This window comes from Hordeum vulgare, chromosome 5H (assembly GCF_904849725.1).
Source record: "Hordeum vulgare subsp. vulgare chromosome 5H, MorexV3_pseudomolecules_assembly, whole genome shotgun sequence".
Classification (NCBI taxonomy): domain Eukaryota; kingdom Viridiplantae; phylum Streptophyta; class Magnoliopsida; order Poales; family Poaceae; genus Hordeum; species Hordeum vulgare.
The window spans coordinates 501,518,846-501,540,985 of NC_058522.1; the positions used below are offsets into that span (position 1 = coordinate 501,518,846).

General features: G+C 43.5%; 1 protein-coding gene across 1 annotated transcript; it reads left to right on the forward strand.

Annotated features, from left to right (window-relative positions):
• The first annotated feature begins 11,492 nt into the window (after positions 1–11,492).
• Positions 11,493–15,487, forward strand: LOC123400100 (wax ester synthase/diacylglycerol acyltransferase 11-like). Its single transcript, XM_045094511.1, has 7 exons — positions 11,493–11,799; positions 11,902–12,528; positions 13,319–13,385; positions 13,474–13,547; positions 13,942–14,157; positions 14,303–14,440; positions 15,110–15,487. The coding sequence occupies exons 1-7, from the start codon at positions 11,524–11,526 to the stop codon at positions 15,272–15,274; spliced, it is 1,563 nt and encodes a 520-aa protein (XP_044950446.1). The 5' UTR covers positions 11,493–11,523; the 3' UTR covers positions 15,275–15,487.
• The last annotated feature ends 6,653 nt before the right edge of the window (positions 15,488–22,140 follow it).

A 22,140-nucleotide genomic window follows, 5' to 3' on the forward strand; every position in this document is an offset into this window, starting at 1 on the left:
TGGGCTCGTAATCTTAAGCTAATCTTACAAGCTGGAAAGAAGGATTATGTCCTTAATGCTGCGCTAGGAGATGAACCACCCGCTACGGCTGATCACGATGTTAAGAACGCTTGGCTAGCACGTAAGGAGGACTACTCAATAGTTCAATGTGCAGTCTTGTATGGCTTAGAGCCGGGACTTCAACGTCGCTTTGAGCGTCATGGAGCATTTGAGATGTTCCAGGAGTTGAAGTTTATCTTTCAGAAGAACGCCTGGATCGAGAGGTATGAGACCTCCGATAAATTCTATGCTTGCAAGATGGAGGAAAGCTCGTCTGTCAGTGAACATGTGCTCAAGATGTCTGGGTACTCAAACCGTCTAGCTGAACTAGGGATTGAACTCCCGCAAGAAGCTATCACTGACAGAATCCTCCAATCACTGCCGCCAAGCTATAAAGGCTTTGTGTTGAACTACAACATGCAAGGGATGAACAAGTCTTCCGGCGAGTTGTTTGCGATGCTGAAAGTCGCAGAGTCTGAACTCCGTAAAGAGCATCAAGTGTTGATGGTGAGCAAGACCACTAGTTTCAAGAGAAACGGCAAAGGCAAGAAGGGCAATTTGAAGAAGAGCGGCAAGCCAGTTGCCAATCCGTCGAAGAAACCCAAGGCTGGACCTAAGCCTGAAACAGAGTGCTTCTATTGCAAGGGTATGGGTCACTGGAAGCGCAATTGCCCCAAGTATCTGGCAGATAAGAAGGCGGGCAAAGAAAAATCAGGTATATTTGATATACATGTTATTGATGTGTACTTAACCGGCTCTCGTAGTAGTGCCTGGGTATTCGATACCGGTTCTGTTGCTCACATTTGCAACTCGAAACAGGAACTGCGGAATAGACGGAGGCTGGCGAAAGACGAAGTGACGATGCGCGTAGGAAACGGTTCCAAGGTTGATGCAATCGCCGTCGGCACCGTGTCACTTCAACTACCATCGGGATTAGTGATGAACTTAAATCATTGTTATTTAGTGCCTGCGTTGAGCATGAACATTATATCTGGATCTTGTTTATTGCGAGACGGTTACTCTTTTAAGTCTGAGAATAATGGTTGTTCTATTTCTATGAGTAACATCTTTTATGGTCATGCACCGAATGTGAGAGGATTGTTCATATTGAATCTCGATAGAGATACGCATATACATAACACTGAGACCAAAAGAGTAAGAGTAAACAATGATAGCGCCATATTTTTGTGGCACTGCCGCTTAGGTCATATTGGTGTAAAGCGCATGAAGAAACTCCATGCTGATGGACTTTTGGAGTCACTTGACTTTGATTCACTTGACACTTGCGAACCATGCCTCATGGGCAAGATGACTAAAACTCCGTTCTCCGGAACAATGGAGCGTGCAAGTGACTTATTGGAAATCATACATACCGATGTGTGTGGTCCGATGAGCGTGGAGGCACGCGGCGGATATCGTTATTTTCTCACCTTCACTGACGATTTGAGTAGATATGGTTATGTCTACTTAATGAAGCACAAGTCTGAAACATTTGAAAAGTTCAAGAAATTTCAGAGTGAAGTAGAAAATCATCGTAACAAGAAGATCAAGTTCCTGCGGTCTGATCGTGGGGGTGAATATCTGAGTTTCGAGTTTGGTACTCACTTAAGACAATGTGGAATTGTTTCGCAGTTAACACCGCCTGGAACACCACAGCATAATGGTGTGTCCGAACGTCGTAATCGTACTTTATTAGAAATGGTGCGATCTATGATGTCTCTTACTGATTTGCCGTTATCGTTTTGGGGTTATGCATTAGAAACAGCTGCATTCACTTTAAATAGGGCACCATCGAAATCCGTTGAGACGACACCATACGAACTGTGGTGTGGCAAAAAGCCAAAGTTGTCGTTTCTTAAAGTTTGGGGATGTGATGCTTATGTCAAAAAGCTTCAGCCTGAAAAGCTGGAACCCAAAGCGGAAAAGTGCGTCTTCATAGGCTACCCAAAAGAGACAGTTGGGTACACCTTCTATCTCAAATCCGAGGGCAAAGTGTTTGTTGCTAAGAACGGAACTTTTCTCGAGAAGGAGTTTCTCTCGAGAGAATTGAGTGGGAGGAAGATAGAACTTGACGAGGTTGTCGAACCTCTCATCCCTCTGGATGGTGGCGCAGGGCAAGGGGAAACCCATGTGATTGCGACGCCAGTTGAGGAGGAAGTTAATGATGATGATCATGAAACTCCAGTTCAAGTTTCTGTTGAACCACGCAGGTCGACGAGATCACGCGCTGCTCCAGAGTGGTACGGTAATCCCGTCTTATCAATTATGTTGTTAGACAACAATGAAACTGCAAATTATGAAGAAGCAATGGTGGGCCCAGATTCCAACAAATGGCTAGAAGCCATGAGATCCGAGATAGGATCCATGTATGAGAACAAAGTATGGACTTTGGAGATACTACCTGAGGGCCGCAAGGCTATTCAGAACAAATGGATCTTTAAGAAGAAGACGGACGCTGACGGTAATGTGACCGTTTATAAAGCTCGACTTGTGGCAAAGGGTTTTTCACAAGTTCCAGGAATTGACTACGATGAGACTTTCTCTCCCGTAGCGATGCTTAAGTCCGTCAGAATCATGTTAGCAATAGCTGCATTTTTCGATTATGAAATTTGGCAGATGGATGTCAAAACGGCGTTCCTTAACGGTTTTCTTAAGGAAGAGTTGTATATGATGCAACCCGAAGGTTTTTTCGATCCTAAAAATGCTGACAAGGTGTGCAAGCTCCAGCGATCCATTTATGGACTGGTGCAAGCATCTCGGAGTTGGAACAAACGTTTTGATGAGGTGATCAAAGCATTTGGGTTTATACAAGTGGTTGGAGAATCTTGTATTTACAAGAAAGTGAGTGGGAGCTCTGTGGCGTTTCTAATATTGTATGTGGATGAAATATTACTGATTGGAAACAACGTAGAGCTTTTGGAGAGCATAAAAGGTTACTTGAATAAAAGTTTCTCTATGAAGGACCTAGGAGAAGCTGCTTACATTCTGGGCATTAAGATCTATAGGGATAGATCAAAACGCCTGATAGGACTTTCACAAAGCACATACCTTGATAAAGTTTTGAAGAGGTTCAAAATGGAACAGTCCAAGAAAGGGTTCTTGCCAGTGTTACAAGGTACGAGATTGAGTAAGACTCAATGCCCAGCAACTGATGAAGATAGAGAGCATATGCGCTCCGTCCCCTATGCTTCAGCCATAGGCTCTATCATGTATGCAATGCTGTGCACTAGACCGGATGTTAGCCTGGCCATAAGTATGGCAGGTAGGTTCCAGAGTAATCCAGGAGTGGATCACTGGACGGCGGTCAAGAATATCCTGAAGTACCTGAAAAGGACTAAGGAGATGTTTCTCGTGTATGGAGGTGACGAAGAGCTCGCCGTAAAAGGTTACGTCGATGCAAGCTTTGACACAGATCCGGATGACTCTAAGTCGCAAACCGGATACGTATTTATTCTTAATGGGGGTGCAGTAAGCTGGTGCAGTTCCAAGCAAAGCGTCGTAGCAGATTCTACATGTGAAGCGGAGTACATGGCTGCCTCGGAGGCGGCTAAGGAGGGTGTCTGGATGAAGCAGTTCATGACGGATCTTGGAGTGGTGCCAAGTGCACTGGATCCAATAACCTTGTTCTGTGACAACACTGGTGCCATTGCCTTAGCAAAGGAACCAAGGTTTCACAAGAAGACCAGACACATCAAACGACGCTTCAACCTCATCCGCGACTACGTCGAGGAGGAGGACGTAAATATATGCAAGGTGCACACGGATCTGAATGTAGCAGACCCGCTGACTAAACCTCTTCCACGACCAAAACATGATCGACACCAGAACTGTATGGGTGTTAGATTTGTTACAATATAATTCACATGGTGATGTGAGGGCTAGATTATTGACTCTAGTGCAAGTGGGAGACTGTTGGAATTATGCCCTAGAGGCAATAATAAATGTATAGTTATTATTATAATTCCTGTATCAAGATAATAGTTTATTGTCCATGCTATAATTGTATTGAATGAAGACTCATTTACATGTGTGGATACATAGACAAAACACCGTCCCTAGCATGCCTCTAGTTGGCTAGCCAGTTGATCAATGATGGTCAGTGTCTTCTGATTATGAACAAGGTGTTGTTGCTTGATAACTGGATCACGTCATTGGGAGAATCACGTGATGGACTAGACCCAAACTAATAGACGTAGCATGTTGATCGTGTCATTTTGTTGCTACTGTTTTCTGCGTGTCAAGTATTTATTCCTATGACCATGAGATCATATAACTCACTGACACCGGAGGAATGCTTTGTGTGTATCAAACGTCGCAACGTAACTGGGTGACTATAAAGATGCTCTACAGGCATCTCCGAAGGTGTTAGTTGAGTTAGTATGGATCAAGACTGGGATTTGTCACTCCGTGTGACGGAGAGGTATCTCGGGGCCCACTCGGTAATACAACATCACACACAAGCCTTGCAAGCAATGTAACTTAGTGTAAGTTGCGGGATCTTGTATTACGGAACGAGTAAAGAGAATTGCCGGTAAACGAGATTGAAATAGGTATGCGGATACTGACGATCGAATCTCGGGCAAGTAACATACCGAAGGACAAAGGGAATGACATACGGGATTATACGAATCCTTGGCACTGAGGTTCAAACGATAAGATCTTCGTAGAATATGTAGGATCCAATATGGGCATCCAGGTCCCGCTATTGGATATTGACCGAGGAGTCTCTCGGGTCATGTCTACATAGTTCTCGAACCCGCAGGGTCTGCACACTTAAGGTTCGACGTTGTTTTATGCGTATTTGAGTTATATGGTTGGTTACCGAATGTTGTTCGGAGTCCCGGATGAGATCACGGATGTCACGAGGGTTTCCGGAATGGTCCGGAAACGAAGATTGATATATAGGATGACCTCATTTGATTACCGGAAGGTTTTCGAAGTTACCGGGAATGTACCGGGAATGACGAATGGGTTCCGGGAGTTCACCGGAGGGGGGCAACCCACTCCGGGGAAGCCCATAGGTATTTGGGGGGGTCACACCAGCCCTTAGTGGGCTGGTGGGACAGCCCACCAATCCCCTATGCGCCAAGAAAGAAAATATCAAAGGAAAAGAAAAAAAAAGGGAAAGGTGGGAAGGGGGAAGGACTCCCTCCCACCAAACCAAGTAGGACTCGGTTTGGGGGGGGAGAGTCCTCCCCCCTGGCTCGGCCGACCCCTTGGGGTTCCCTTGGACCCCAAGGCAAGGTCCCCCTCCCTCCTCCTATATATATGGGGCTTTTAGGGCAGATTTGAGACGACTTTCTCACGGCTGCCCGACCACATACCTCCATAGTTTTTCCTCTAGATCGTGTCTCTGCGGAGCTCGGGCGGAGCCCTGCTGAGACAAGATCATCACCAACCTCCGGAGCGCCGTCATGCTGCCGGAGAACTTTTCTACCTCTCCGTCTCTCTTGCTGGATCAAGAAGGCCGAGATCATCGTCGAGCTGTACGTGTGCTGAACACGGAGGTGCCATCCGTTCGGTACTAGATCGTGGGACTGATCGCGGGATTGTTCGCGGGGCGGATCGAGGGACGTGAGGACGTTCCACTACATAAACCGCGATCTCTAATCGCTTCTGCTGTACGATCTACAAGGGTACGTAGATCACTCATCCCCTCTCGTAGATGGACATCACCATGATAGGTCTTCGTGCGCGTAGGAAAATTTTTGTTTCCCATGCGACGTTCCCCAACAGGAAGTGTTTCCAAGGTTGACATGATCAAACATCGCACGCTCCCTCTACCATCGGGATTGGTGTTAAACCTAAATAATTGTTATTTGGTGCTTGCGTTAAGCATGAACATGATTGGATCGTGTTTATTGCAATACGATTATTCATTTAAGGAGAATAATGGTTACTCTATTTTTTTGAATATTCACCTTCAATGGTTTATTGAATCTCGATCGTAGTGTTACACATGTTCATGATATTGGTGCCAAAAGATACGAGTTAATGATGATAGTACCACTTACTTGTGGCACTGCCGCTTGAGTCATGTTAGTATAAATTGCATGAAGAGGCTCCATGCTGATGGATCTTTGTACTCACCTGATTCCGAATCACTAGTGACATGCAAATCATACCACATGAGCAAGGCCTTGTTTTCATTGAGATGAAATAAGATAGTAACTTGTTGGAAGTGATACATTTTGATGTATGCAGTCCAATGGGTGCTGAGGCACGTAGTGGATATCATTATGTTCTTACTTCACTGACGATTTGAGTAGATACAGGAGTATTTACTTAATGAATCACAAGTCTGAAATGTTGAAAAGTTCAATTCTGTTTTAGAGTGAAGTTCGTCGTAACAAGAGGATAAACTGTCTACGATATGATCATAGAAATGAATATCTGAGTTACGAGTTTTGGTACACAGTTAAGACAATGTGGAAATTGTTTCGCAGTTCATGCCACCTGGAACATCATAGTGTGATGATGTGTCTGAACGTCATAGCCACGCACTATTTGGTATGGTACATACTATGATGTCTCTTATCGAATTACCACTATCGTTTATGGGTTATGCATTAGAGACAACCGCACTCACTTTAAATAGGGCACCGCGTATTTCCGTTGAGATGACACAGTATAGACTGAGGTTTAGAGAAATCTAAACTGTCGTTTCTTGAAAGTTTGGGGTTTCGACACTTATGTGAAAAAGTTTCAGTCTGATAAGCTCAAACCCAAAGCGGATAGATGCATCTTCATAGGATATCCAAAACAGTTGGGTACATCTCCTATCTCAGATCCGAAAGCAAAGTGTTTGTTTCTAGAAACGGATCCTTTCTCGAGGAAAGGTTTCTCTCGAAAGAATTGAGTGGGAGGGTAGTAGAACTTGATGAGGTTATTGAACCATCACTTCAACCAGTGTGTAGCAGGGCGCAGGAAGTTGTTCATGTGGCGCCTACACCAATTGAAGTGGAAGCTGATGATGATGATCATTGAGCTTCGAATCAAGTTACTACAAACCTCGTAGGTCGACAAGGTCGCGTACTGCTGCAGAGTAGTACGGTAACCCTGTCTTGGAGGTCATGTTGTTGAGCAACAGTGAACCTACGGGTTATGAAGAAAGTGATGGTGGGCCCAAATTCCGACAAATGGCTGGAAGCCATGAAATCCGAGAGAGGATCCATGTGTGAAAACAAAGTGTAGACTTTGGTAGAACTACTAGATGGTCATAGGACTATTGAGTAAAAATGGATCTTTAAAAGAAGACAGACGATGGTGGTGATAAGTCACTATTAAGAAAAGCTCGACTTGTCGCAAAGATCTTTTCGACAAGATCAAACAGTTGACTATGATGAGACTTTCTCACTCGTAGTGATGCTAAAGGTCTGTTAGAATTATGTTAGTTGTTGATGCATTATTTATGAAATATTGCACGTAGGATGTCAAAACATTGTTTTCTCGACGGTTTCCTTGAGCAAACATTGTATGTGATACAACCAGAAGGTTTTGTCGATCCTAAAGATACTAGCAAGTATGCAAGCTCCAGTGATCCTTCAATGGACTGGTGCAAGCATCTGGGAGTTGGAATATACACTTTGATGAGATGATCAAAGATTTTGGGTTTGTACAAGGTTTATGAGAAACTTGTATTTCCAAAGAAGTGAGTGGGAGCACTATAGAATTTCTGATAGGTATATGTGGTTGACATATTGTGGATCAGAAGTAATGTAGAATTTCTGTAAAGCATACAAGGTTGTTTGAAAGAAGTTTTCAAAGGAGTACCTGGATTACGCTACTTGAACGTTGAGCATCAAAGATCTATGGAGATAGATCGAAAGCGCTTAATAGAAGTTTCAACAAGATGCATGCCTTGACAAGTTTTTGAAAGAGTTCAAAATAAATCAGCAAAGAAGGAGTTCTTGGTTGCGTTGTGAGGTGTGAATTTGAGTAAGACTCAAAACCCGACAAGGGCAAAATAAAGAGAATAGACGAAGGTCGTCTTCTATGCCTTAGCCGTAGAATCTAAAGTATGCCATGATGTGTACCGCACCTGATGTGTGCCTTGACTCAAAGTGTGTTGAGAGGTACAGAGAGTGATCCATGATTGAATCACTAGCAGCGGTCGAAATTTATCCTTAGCAACTAATGGACTAAGGAATTTTTCTCGATTATGGAGGTGGTTAAAGAGTTTGTCGTAAAGGGTTACGTCAATGCAAGCTTTGACACTAATCCGAATAACTATGAGTAGTGAAACGGATTCGTATAGTAGAGTAGATATTTGGAGCATTTCCGAATAGCACGTAGTAGCAACATCTATAAGATGACATAAAGATTTGTAAAGAACGCACGGATCTGAAAGTTTCAGAACCGTTGACTAAAACCTCTCTCACGAGCAAGACGTGATCAGACCCCATAACTATATGGGTGTTGGATTCGTTGGAATCACATGGTGATGTGAACTAGATTATTGACTCTAGTGCAAGTGGGAGACTGTTGGAAATATGCCCTAGAGGCAATAATAAATTAGTTATTATTATATTTCTTAGTTCATGATAATCGTTTATTATCCATGCTATAATTGTATTGATTGGAAACACAATACTTGTGTGGATACATAGACAAAACACTGTCCCTAGTAAGCCTCTAGTTGACTAGCTCGTTGATCAAAGATGGTCAAGGTTTCCTGGCCATAGGCAAGTGTTGTCACTTGATAACGGGATCACATCATTAGGAGAATCATGTGATGGACTAGACCCAAACTAATAGACGTAGCATGTTGATCGTGTCATTTTGTTGCTACTGTTTTCTGCCTGTCAAGTATTTGTTCCTATGACCATGAGATCATATAACTCACGGACACCGGAGGAATGCTTTGTGTGTATCAAACGTCGCAACGTAACTGGGTGACTATAAAGATGCTCTACAGGTATCTCCGAAGGTGTTCGTTGAGTTAGTATGGATCGAGACTGGGATTTGTCACTCCGTGTGACAGAGAGGTATCTCGGGGCCCACTCGGTAATACAACATCACACACAAGCCTTGCAAGCAATGTAACTTCATGTAAGTTGCGGGATCTTGTATTACGGAACGAGTAAAGAGACTTGTCGGTAAACGAGATTGAAATAGGTATGCGGATACTGACGATCCAATCTCGGGCAAGTAACATACCGAAGGACAAAGGGAATGACATACCGGATTATATGAATCCTTGGCACTGAGGTTCAAACGATAAGATCTTCGTAGAATATGTAGGATCCAATATGGGCATCCAGGTCCCGCTATTGGATATTGACCGACGAGTCTCTCGGGTCATGTCGACATAGTTCTTGAACCCGCAGGGTCTGCACACTTAAGGTTCGACGTTGTTTTATGCGTATTTGAGTTATATGGTTGGTTACCGAATGTTGTTCGGAGTCCCGGATGAGATCACGGACGTCACGAGGGTTTCCGGAATGGTCCGGAAACGAAGATTGATATATAGGATGACCTCATTTGATTACCGGAAGGTTTTCGGAGTTACCGGGAATGTACCGGGAATGACGAATGTGTTTTGGGAGTTCACCGGGGGGGCAACCCACCCCGGGGAAGCCCATAGGCCATAAGGGTGGCGCATCAGCCCTTAGTGGGCTGGTGGGACAGCCCAAAAGGGCCCTATGCGCCATACAAAGAACAATCAAAGAGAAAGAAAAAAAGGGAGGTGGGAAGGAAGGGAAGGACTCCCACCCACCAAACCAAGTCCAACTCGGTTTGGGGGGGGGGGGGGGAAGCCTTCCCCCCTTGGCTCGGCCGACTCCCTTGGGAGTCCTTGGACCCCAAGGCAAGTCTCCCCCCTCCTCCTTCTATATATAGTGGAGTTTAAGGGCTGATTTGAGACAACTTTGCCACGGCAGCCCGACCACATATCTCCACGGTTTTACCTCTAGATCGCGTTTCTGCGGAGCTCGGGCGGAGCCCTGCTGAGACAAGATCATCACCAACCTCCGGAGCGCCGTCACGCTGCCGGAGAACTCTTCTACCTCTCCGTCTCTCTTGCTGGATCAAGAAGGCCGAGATCATCGTCGAGCTGTACGTGTGCTGAACGCGGAGGTGCCGTCCGTTCGGCACTAGATCGTGGGACTGATCGCGGGACGGTTCGCGGGGCGGATCGAGGGACGTGAGGACGTTCCACTACATCAACCGCGTTCACTAACGCTTCTGCTGTACGATCTACAAGGGTACGTAGATCACTCATCCCCTCTCGTAGATGGACATCATCATGATAGGTCTTCGTGCGCGTAGGAATTTTTTTGTTTCCCATGCGACGTTCCCCAACAGGACTACGTGGCCTCAGTGTACACACTCCCCATGGACCGCTCCCGCTCTCTATGGGAGTTGCACTTCCTCGACTTCCCGACCTCCGAGGCGACCTCCACCGTAGTGATCCGCGTGCACCACTCCCTCGGCGACGGGATGTCGCTCATCACACTCCTCCTGGCGTCCGCACGTCTGCGCCCTTGGGTAGTGGCGAGGGAGGGGGAGGGAAGAGGAGGCGACCGACAACGTAGATCAAAGATCCCTCCCCGTCGCCTCGCGGGGGCAGTGTGGGTGGATTAGGTCGTGTGATGTTAGGTCGTGGGTGTGTTTCTACGTGCCTCAACCCGAATTGTTGTACAAACAACCAAAAATTAATAAAAAATTTGAAAAAAGGAAAATAGGAAAAAGGAAAAATAAAAACAATGAAAAAAATGCTGATTTTAAGGTCTTGTAGTGTGTATATAAGTTTGCAAGGAAGGACACGGAAAGGGAAACACATATATACTCTTCATCCTATATATATGGACGATGCTCTACGCCGGCGCGCCGGTCGAACGATTCGGCCGGGCGTGCGCGGGCCGCCCGATCCGCCAGTTGTAGGCGAGCCGCGCCGTTAGATCTTCATGCAACAGTTTTTTCTCGATGCAACAAATTTCGTCCATGATGCAGCAATTTTCGTCAACGGTTGCAATAAAAAAATAATTGTAGCAAAAAATATATATCTACGTGATCATAGCAAAAAAACGAAGCTGATGATGCGTGGTAGCAAAAGTCAAACACCGGTTGTAGCAAATATCTACGTGAACGTGTATGTAATTTTTTTAATGAACGGTTGCAGCAAAAAATGATGTCGGTTGTAGCAAAAAATAACACAGTTGTATCAAAAGTCAAAACGCCGGTTATAGCAAAAATCCAACGAACTCGAGTTGCAACCAAACATGAATGTAGCTTTTTTTAAATGAACAAACTTTAGCAAAATGATAAATGTTTATCATCAAATTTATACATGATTACAGCAAATCTGAGTGGGAAAATGTTGTAAGGCGGTCTGTCAGCGCGCTTGGGCCGCGAGCGACCGACAAACGATGCGGGCGGCGCTCCGGCTACAAGCATTTACCTATATATATATACTACCAACAGACCGAGCAGATCACTCCGTAGTACATGCAGCGATCGACTCTTGAAACTAAAGTAGTAGCTATGGGCGCTAGCAGTCTTAGCCCCTCGATAGCCTCTGTGCCAACGAGCCGATTGCTCCCGATACATACGCCGAGATCGGCAGCGGCCGAATGGACGACGACGGGCAATTCCCCGGCGGCTACGGAGGAGGAGGAGCCTGTCACCCCTACTGCAAGACTCATGGAAGCTATATACATCGTCGTTACCATCGGCCTTGGCTCTCCCGTAAACCTACCAGTCTTCAGCGCCGGCGTCGCCGCCGAACTTGCCCGTTTCCCACGCTTCCGCAGCATCCAAGTAAGAATACATGCATACTCTCTCTTACCAGTAACAGCATACTTAACGTTTTTGTCACTAGGTAGGTAAATTACACGAGTTCATACGTGTGTCAAATGGCAGGTGATAGATGGAGATGAGTCAAAGGACGGCAACAACCCGCGGTGGGCGCGCACGGCGGTGAACGTAGAAGACCACATGATCGTCCCGACGCTAAATCCCGCCGCTGTGAAGGCCGACCCAGACCGGGCCGTGGAGGATTACGTGGCCTCAGTGTACACACTCCCCATGGACTACTCCCGCCCTCTATGGGAGTTCCACTTCCTCGACTTCCCGACCTCCGAGGCGTCCTCCACCGTGGTGTTACGCGTGCACCACTCCCTCGGCGACGGGATGTCGCTCATCACACTCCTCCTGGCGTCCGCGCGCAGCGCCGCCGACCCGACGCGCCTGCCGACCTTGCCAGAGCAGCCGGCGCGCACAGGCGCCATCTACGCGCCGCGGCGCCGTGACCGGACATCTGCTGGCGCCCTAGCGGCGTTCATCAGGTGGATCTGGCTGTATCTGGTGCTCGCATGGAACACCATGGTGGACGTCAGCTTCTTCGCTGCGACGACTGTGTTCCTGAGGGACCCGTGCACACCCTTCAGACGCGCGGAAGGCGACGTCTCGTTCAACCCCCGTAGGCGCTTTGTGCACCGGAGCCTCAGCTTGGACGACGTCAAGTTCGTCAAGAATGCCATGAATTGCGTAAGTATATATATACCATATGTACCGGCTATCTAGCTGTCCTCTTCAATGGAACGACCATCACATAACTCTTCGAAAATCCTGACCGCTTGGTTTCTAAAATCATGACCGTGTGTACTTGTTAAACTAGACCATGCCCGCTACGGAAAATTTGTTAAAAAATATATGGATAAATGTTAGAAAACTGGTGTTAATGTAAAAATCATTATAAAATGTCTTGCTTAATTACGTAGATTTTTTTTTTGCATGAGAGTATGTTTTGCATGAAAAGATTAATAAAAAAAGTAACTTATGACTATATAGATGATTTGATGATGTGACATTGTTGCATGAAGAGGAAAATTGACTAATGGGTTCTAGCTATTTAAGAATAGAAGATTTGATGTCATAGCGTTTCGTTAAGTTTTAACTCCTTAAATTGGGTACGAGCTAGACGACCGACAAGATCGTAAGTTTCAAAAGCCGCGACTGACAAAATCATATGTTTCATCTCTTAAACCTGCTATGAGTGTCCCGCAAAACCGTAAGTTTCAAATCCGGTGAGGAATAAAATTGTATGTTTTAGAAGCAAAATCTTAAAACTTGTTGTGCCCTCATGCGGCTTACAAGGATACATATTGTAGATATACAGTTTAAGCTATTGTATGGTTTAATCCCCAAATCATCTTTAATCTGATAGCATCAGTTTTATCTCTTGACATGTGTGGCCTTAGCGGTAATAATTATGCTTCTGTGCGTGTCTACATATTTGCGTGCTAACATTACTTTGTGTGTTTTTCCTTTTCTGGAGACTGTCAATGATGTGCTCGTTGGGGCAACTTCCGCTGCTCTGTCACGCTATTACTTTCGCAAGTCTGGTAGGGTATATAGTTTATCCCACGAGCCAACGTACTGTACTTATAACTATACACATTAATTCTTGTAAATATCTTCAACTTGTGTTAGGTGGCATTAACACCTACAGAACATGGTTGCGGTCTGTCCTCGTTGTCAATACAAGGCCAACCGCAAGCCTACAAGTAAGTTTTTCTTTCATAAAAAATTGTAAATTTACAAAAGCATGTCATTACTGATATTCATTTATGTTTCTGCACTTCGAATGACTACAAATTCCTTGTCTAAATAGATGACATTTTAGTTGTCAGACCAATTATCAAACGTGCAACTTTTGGTCCGTCACTTTTCATATGAATGTGCTTACAAGAATATGAATCATTCCATTATAAAAAAAGTTATTGAAAAACTAATAATATCATATATGCACAGCTGACAAGCTTAAATAATTCCAGTGTATCTTACTAGATGTTTGACTATACGTGTGTTGAAATGTTATTTATTTCCAAATGAAAGATATCATCTCACTACAAAGCATGTCATTATGTTAGTCTAATGCTTTCATACAACAATGTACAGATATATGCTAGTATGATAGAATCCGGTAAGAGTAACGATGTGGCATGGGGAAATCAACTAGGCTACATCCTCCTACCATTTCATTTGGCGATGCACGATGATCCACTTACATATGTTCGCAAGGCTAAGATGACCGTGGACAGGAAAAAGAGCTCACTTGAAGCTATCTTCACATGTAAGATAAGTGAAGTTCTTGTCAAAATGTTTGGCTTGAAGGTATATTTGCTACCCATTTACTTAAATGTCTTCCGCAAAATTGAATTACACGAATTAAAAAACTCCTTGTTTAAAAATTTAACATTGTGTTTTAGTTATTATGCAAGTTTGTAACTATTTGTCTTGGTCATGACAATCCAAGCAGGCGGGCGCTTTTATCTTCCGTCGTATGTTCGCCAATACAACTATTTCGTTCTCAAACATGGTTGGACCAACTGAAAAAATAGAGATGTGTGGGCATCCGGTTGTCTTCATTGCGCCTAGCGTTTATGGAGTTCCACAAGTAAGTCACCCATGATCTTATGTCCAAAACCTTTGATCTTAAACCAAAATTTTACTTTTGTCAAACTCAACTTATCTACAAAACAATCGACAGAGGGGCATTGGTTGTAATGCTTTGATTTGGAACAGGAAGCCACTGTAATTGGTCTAAATTATCAAAACTACTCATGTGATCTACTTTGGTTGATTGGGGAAAAAGAGAATAGAAAACCACAACATTATACATGCTACCGCATTGTCATATAATTATATTCAAAATTATAGATGCACCATGGAGAAACTAAATGTATATAACTAGACAGACCAAATTCAAGTAAAAGAATACCCAAAAGTAGGTTAGGTGTGCTTTGAAATCTCTCTTCAATGGAGTTTATAGAAGAACGAGATAGTTAGGAGTATCTGCACTGATGCATTTCCTCCTCCTCCTCTTCTTTTGTAAGCGAACTTGAACCCAAGACACTACACATGGGTAGATGCAATTCTAGATACAACTATCTCAATAGTTTTGTCATTAAATGGATACCGGACTAAGGACATAACTTGATCTTGTGTAGGCATACATGAATACTACAAGTAAAACATCACAAGAAATAGAAATGGAAGTAAACATATAAAATTATATCATTCTAACACCCTAGTTCATAATTAATCACACGTGTTTCTTTTGTAGGCGTTGATTGTGCACTACCAGAGTTATGATAACACTATTAAGGTAGTTTTATCAGTTGATGAGGAAATATTTCCAGATTATAGTCAACTTCTCGATGACTTTGTCGAGTCCTTCCGGCTCATTAAGGATGCAGCTTCAAGGCTTTCAGGATCCATCAAGAAATAGTAATCAATGATGAATTACTTAGTCAACTTATGAAGATTGTATAATGCCAACATTGTACTCCTACATGTTCGATGTGTGTATCACAAGTCTTGACGAATCACCTACAACAATAAAATGTACGAGACCAACGTTGCGAATCAAATGTATTAGGACAATATTATTGTTGGACAAGGATTTATCATGAGGAATAATATGAAGTATATATTTATAAAAGGACCATGCTAATTAATTAATTAATTTTCCTCCCATAAGATTTTAGTTTTGTACTCATAACTCTAGAATTGTCTTTATTATGTCCATTAACATAAAAAATTTAAATACTCATTACTAGGAAATAGCTTATAGGTAGAATATTATCGGTAGCGCATGTTATATACCACGCGCTACTGTTACGTACGATAGTGCGGGCTCTAACAAGCGCTATGGGTAGTAAGCATAGCAGTAGCGCTTGTAAGCTTGGGAGCACTACTGCTAAGTAGGGCACACGGTGCTAGTTATGGGTCCATGTTAGCAGTAGCGCTTGTTATCGAACGATGCCTCAACTAATGTAAATAGCAGAAGTGCTTGTCCTAGACAAGCCGTGCTGCTGAATCCTACCATATGCCCTTGACCTCTCCCCCGCGCCCTCACTCTCCTCACTCTCGACTTCGTCTCTCCCCTGCGCCGGACGTCCCCCATCCTGTCCAGCCCTCCACGCCCGACCTCCCTCCCCATTCCGTCCCGTACCCGCAGCCCTCCCCCGCGGCTTACCTCCGCGTCCCGCTCCCGTCGCCCGTCGCCAGCAGCCCTCGCCTGCTGCCGCCCAGCATCGAGGTAGCTCCTCCCTCAACGTCCCTCCCTCCCTCCTCCCTCTATTTTAATACATCAACCTATTTAGGTATAGAAACATATTGAAATTTTAGGTATAGAAACTTGTAGTATAGAAAATTTAAGTACTGAAATTTGTAGTATAGAAGATTTAGGTATAGAAATTTGTTGTCCTTATTTTTCAATATAGAATGATATATGTCATTATTGAACATGTGTATGATTTTGCAGGGAAAACCTCCGAGTGACCTATGTTTTACCGGAATATTGATTCATTTCTGTTCCGGCAAATTTCAGGCTCTCATTGTATGTATCGTTTTTAGAAGAGGTCATGCCGAAATTTTCTTGATATATGTAATGTTAAATGATTGATAATTCGGGTTGTCTTTCAAACTGTTGGGGTTACTTGGGTGACTTTTAGTGAGGAAGAACACCAAACCCCGACTGTTGTTGTGGTGGTCGCTTCTCCTTCGTTCCCATGTGCCAAACATTTTTGTAGTACACTTGGGAACAAAATGGAGGAGCGACCATCAACGACGGTCGTAATATCAATGTGAAGGAGTGTCCACTATATATACAGTCCAAATACCAGTGACGAAAAATGTCGACTGTTGTCATGGGGTCGCTCGTCCTCTTTTTCCTCGTGATAGACCTATTGGTGGTGCATGAGAAGAAGGAGATGAGCGACCGTCACCGACGGTCGTAATATCAATGTGAGGGTGAGTCCATCATATACAATCCCTGAGATGAGAGTGTTTTAAGGGAGACTCGATAGATTGAAAGACAACTCGTGCTAAACAACTATCAATTTTTAACCTTTTAGCTATGAACAGGATGAAGCTCTACTAAAATCTAGTTATTTTTTCAAGGGAGACAGGATAAAGTATTTATTTGAAATGAAAATGTGAAGCTAGTTTTTCAAATGAAAATATGAAGTGGGTTTGTTTTTTAATCTTTGAATCATGAACACAAAAAATGTGTGACGAGAAGGAGTTCTGTGAGTGCTATATGTGCACCGATGATAGGGGAATATGCGACCATTATCCTCACCTAGACAGCGGTACGTCCTTCACCGTCAAGCTAAAGGAGGACTTTAAAATTGCTACGATATGTAAAGGCGGCATGTATTCGTTTGTAATTAAGCATGTCGTATGCTTTTTCTTGAATTAACTTGTAAATTTTTTTTGTACAATTCGACTATTGCGTTGCCTGCCATGCAAGACTCTATGTCCCGAACAAATTATATTTGCAAGAGAAGGAGAGTACCGAGACTAAGATAGCTCATCTAAAGACATACCTTTACACTTTTGCTATTAAGGTAAAAAAATGTAGTAGATCTAACATATTTTTGTTCCTATGCTTGGAGAGCATTTTGCAAGGCATACGGATTTGAGAAGGACATGAACATAACCTTCAATCTTAGTCATGACGATGATCGTGATAATAATATCGAAATTTGGATGCATGTGGATCACTTGATTCCATTTCTACCTTCAGGTCAGTTTGTCAATAAATTTGTTAGTTAATTTATATTGTTTATTGAGAAATATTTGGTACTCATCCCGACTAAATTTGTTCATGATGTTGAGCATTTTAAGAAGAATAGCATGATTGACAACAGTTATTGAGGATATGTGTCACTAGTGCACAAGTAGAACCTTTATAACATTACTTCAGACATCTTTATAAGATTTATTTTACTATTGTGTCACTGGTCCATCTTTTTCACACATTATTTTTACGCAGAACTAGTTTGCTAAGTATGTTATTATTCCTCAATATAATTGTCAATTTCTAATGTTTGCTCAATAAAACAATGAATGGCTAATTTGATTGCTCAAAATCACTATGAATTGCTACTATGATTGCTCATTAAAACTGTCAATTGCTCAATATAATTGTGAATGCCTAATATAGGAATCTCAATAGAACTTTGAAAACTACTATGATTTTATAATATATTGGTGCATCACTACTGTGAATCCTCAAGTTTTTGTATGATTTTTTCGTTTTGATGCCCCCTGATCGATTGATGGATTTATAGATGGAGAATGTACAGAAAATCAGCACACTTTTGCTTCTCCTAATTAAGTGGTTTGATTTATCAGTTAGATTTGTTTTAACTAGGTGCTCCTCTTTGCTCATTTTTAGGATGTTTGCCATTGACACCAGGGCTCCTCCTCGTCGTCATGCCTCCCATACCACAACCCCATTGGAGGTGTGAGTGCCTCCTGAATGGGTCATGGACCAGGCACCAAAACCTATTGGTGTCGTAGAGAGATGGCGACAATGCTTGCAGAAACTGAAGAACATGCGGGCTCTCGCAGATGAGAACCCACACCTCGCACAGGTCTTGGAAGCTTGCAATGATGATATGTTGGATGCATTAACACATGCATCAGACATTGTCAGAGCGGAGGCATGGGATGACGAACGTGCTAGGATGCCCCATCACAGCATGCCAGCGTTGGTCGTCAAGTGAACATTACAGGAGGTGAGATGTCCTAATCGGGTTCATATAGGCTGGTGGGGATGTATGAGGGGGATAATGCCGCCAAATATGCCCCCAAAACCACTAGCTAGGATGGATAGAGTGACGAGTGTGTGTTTGTTTTGGTAGTGCAGCTTTGAGAAATTTGCTAATCAGTATGAATTTCAATTAACTTTGTTGAGCTTATGGTACTATATTTTGCTAGACCAAAAAGGTGTCATGGAAGCATAGTTAACATTTTGACCCATAGAAGCCACCATGGCACCATGTTGGGCTACAAAAGGGGATGGACCAGTCACTGAAGATGCTCCATAACTACCAAACTTCCTCAACTATCTACCATCTGCTTTTTAATATGATGTGTGTGTTTCTAATGTACTTTTATATGTTAATTGGTCATGGACTAAATCTATGTTAAACTATGTGCTTATTTAGTGTGTGTCATGTTGTTTCTATGTTTAGTTGGTCATCTAGTTAATCTATCTTATATCGTAATGTGTCCATTTCACTGAATCTCTATGAACTTGGATGCTAAATTATATTTTGCTAGCACAAAAAGGTGTCATGGAATCATAGTTAGGTCTTGTACAACGCAAATTGCTTAGGATAGGTGCCTAGAGAAATAAACCAGGTTTTTTGAAGCGCTTGTGTTTATTTTTACATTATAGATGCTTAATTAGGAACCTCTCGTGTAGAAATAATCACCGGTGCTTAAAAAAGCCCGGTCTATTTCTTAAGCACCTCCCCTAAGAAACTTCCATCAAAAAAGGCCTTAACATTTTGACTCATAGAAGCTTCCATGGCATCGTGATGGACTACAAAAGGAGGTCTTTGTTTGACAGAAAACCCCCCTATGTGATATATAAATATGCTCGTTGTACATGTCTGAATGTGTGTGAACTGTTTGTACATGAAGCGGTAGTTGTGAGAAGTTAACTGAGATCTAGAAACCACCGCACTGTAGTTCCCCAAGTCTTTAAAATGAGCACCCCAACCATGCCTTCTCCACACTTGTCAACACCTCATCCTCACTAAACCTAGTTCATCCAACTTCCAATCTCATCTTCATTCCACGGCGGCGATGGGGTTTCAATATGGCTGGCATAGGGCACTTAAAGAGCTTTACCCCGGCGACACCACTTGGTCCTTTAGTCCTAACATGTTGTAGAATCACGCGCGCCATGAGGCCAGTAGTACAACGACGAGTGGATGCATTTGCCGTACCTCCACCGCCCCTCATTGAGAATCTCATCTGGGAGATGGGGAAGTCCAGGGATTCGCCTGACCCATTCCAGCGTGCGCGCTGGTGCGTGTATCAAGATCGCTAGCATGTTCGTCACGTGGACACCTTTCACTACTAGCAGAAAGCCTAGTAGTAGGGCTTGATTTATCCATACCAGTAGCGCTGGTGGTAGCTCTACTCCTAAGGCGCTACAGTTAAGTTGTAGCAGTAGCGCTTTTCCAACCAACGCTACTGGTTAGTATAGTTAGTAATACCGTTTTATGGGACAACACTACTACTAACGATCTGTAGCGCTACGATATAACAAGCGCTGCTGATAACCCAGCGCTGCTGCTAGACGCCAACGAGCGCTACTTCTAAGATTTCCTGCTTTCACATAATTATTCCTCCTCTGCGTATTTGTGATGTATTTATGCATGCTCTATACAGTAGTTTCATCATATCATGGTAAGCATACATTATTCTCATCATATAATACACATACAATAGTCTCGTCATACCCTTAACATAATCATCATTATTGTCCAAAAAAAATATCATCTCATCTCAAAAATAGCGATACACAAGTTATGTCACACCCACAAGTTTCATCATCTCTATCTAAACCATGATGTATAAGAGAAAAGCGATCAACATGAGCAAGAGCATGAATATGTAGTACTTCCTCACGCACCGGTTTTTCTCCCTCTTTTGTCGTGGCATCCATCTCAAGTAACTATTTTCCGCTTCGGCTCTGCTGTCGAACCCTCTGTGGCTAGCGCACGGGTACCTGTCCACCTGGGCCTGAGCATCTGGCCTGTGGTCGTACACTCCTAGAACCCTCCCAATGAATACGACGTAGCAGTCCTTCGCCATCTCAGATTTATTTATCTGCATCGTAAGTTGATGGATTGAACGATAATATACAACATAATGTACTTGAGAAACACAAAGAGGCATAGTTAGCAAAATACAAGCAATCTATAGTAAACATAAAGAACGAAGTTACTCATACACAAACTAATTAACTAGAGCGATGTATACACGTCCATAGACAGACGGTAGTACTAATTATAAACACACATTGTGGTTGTCAATCACTCCTCCATGTCGGCGCCCCAATCTTCATAGTCAGAGTTGAATGACCCGAGCTTCGTGAAAGGATTCAGGTCAAGACGCTGAGCACGTAGCAATTCTCGGATATTCTCCCGCCTCATTGGCCCATGGAAGAATATCCTTGTTTGTTCGAAGACCTCCTTCATGATCACTTGTGCAAGTTCACACTGTATGTGATAAAACCCAGCTCAGATTCGATGATCCGGTGTCCTTCCTATTCTTGTGGCCCAGTTGACAATCTCGGCATTGTCAGAAGTAGCTAACATGCGAAGGCGTTGTTTATCCCTTGTGTACTCGATCATGTGAGGATTGAGGTAGAATCCATCAGCCTTACTACCGTTCGGTTGCTGGATGCAGCAGAAGTCGGTTTTATGGCCGAAAGTCGGCGCTTGATTCCTATACTTTTTCACCTGGATATATCCACGAGTAAGGTTGAAGGTTAAAATGGCCCTATCGAGAACACTCTTTATGTGTGTGTAATCCTTTTTATTGATGTTCTTCGCTGAGTCCAAGTATAGGGCATGGGAGTATTATGGGTACAAACAGATGAGGACGCCCCCCCCCCACAAAATAAGTACACCTCAAATTAGCCTCCATGCTTGCAAAGGAGTGATCAAAACTTACAAAGGATATCCGCAGATGACTTGCGTGGTATGATAAGGCAGGAGAATCGTTTCCTTGTCCTTATTAGCGATCATGAAATTGCTGATGTACTTTCTCGCATAGTCACAGTGCTCTTTGCAGACTGCTAAGAAGCTCTCGTGCATATAGTACGGCTCCGTAGCATAGATATATTCTATGTTCTCGCCCCTGATGATGTGGTTGAGATACAGCACGTACATGCGGTTGAACTAAAAATCCAGCTTGGTCATGTGGAACATGTCGTAGATGTAGTCAAATCAAAGGATGAACTTCTCCGCGGGCCATCTGTCAACGTATGACATCGCACCCGGAACCTGAGCCACGTAAAACGGGTATCCTGGTTTTTCGTGCTCGGAAGTCTTTTCTCTATGGCCAGCACATCATCGTGAAGTCTCCATAGATCATTATTCATTATGTTCTCTAGCACTTTCTGAGGTAGGATCGAGTGGCCGGCGACATGGAAATGCTCCGCACCTACGACATGTATTCTGTCTACCTCCTAGGGCTTCAGAGGCGTCTGGCTTCTTGAAGCAGCTCTAGCGCCTTTAGAGCCTTTCTTGTCCGGTCTCCTCCTTGTCTTCTTGGCTG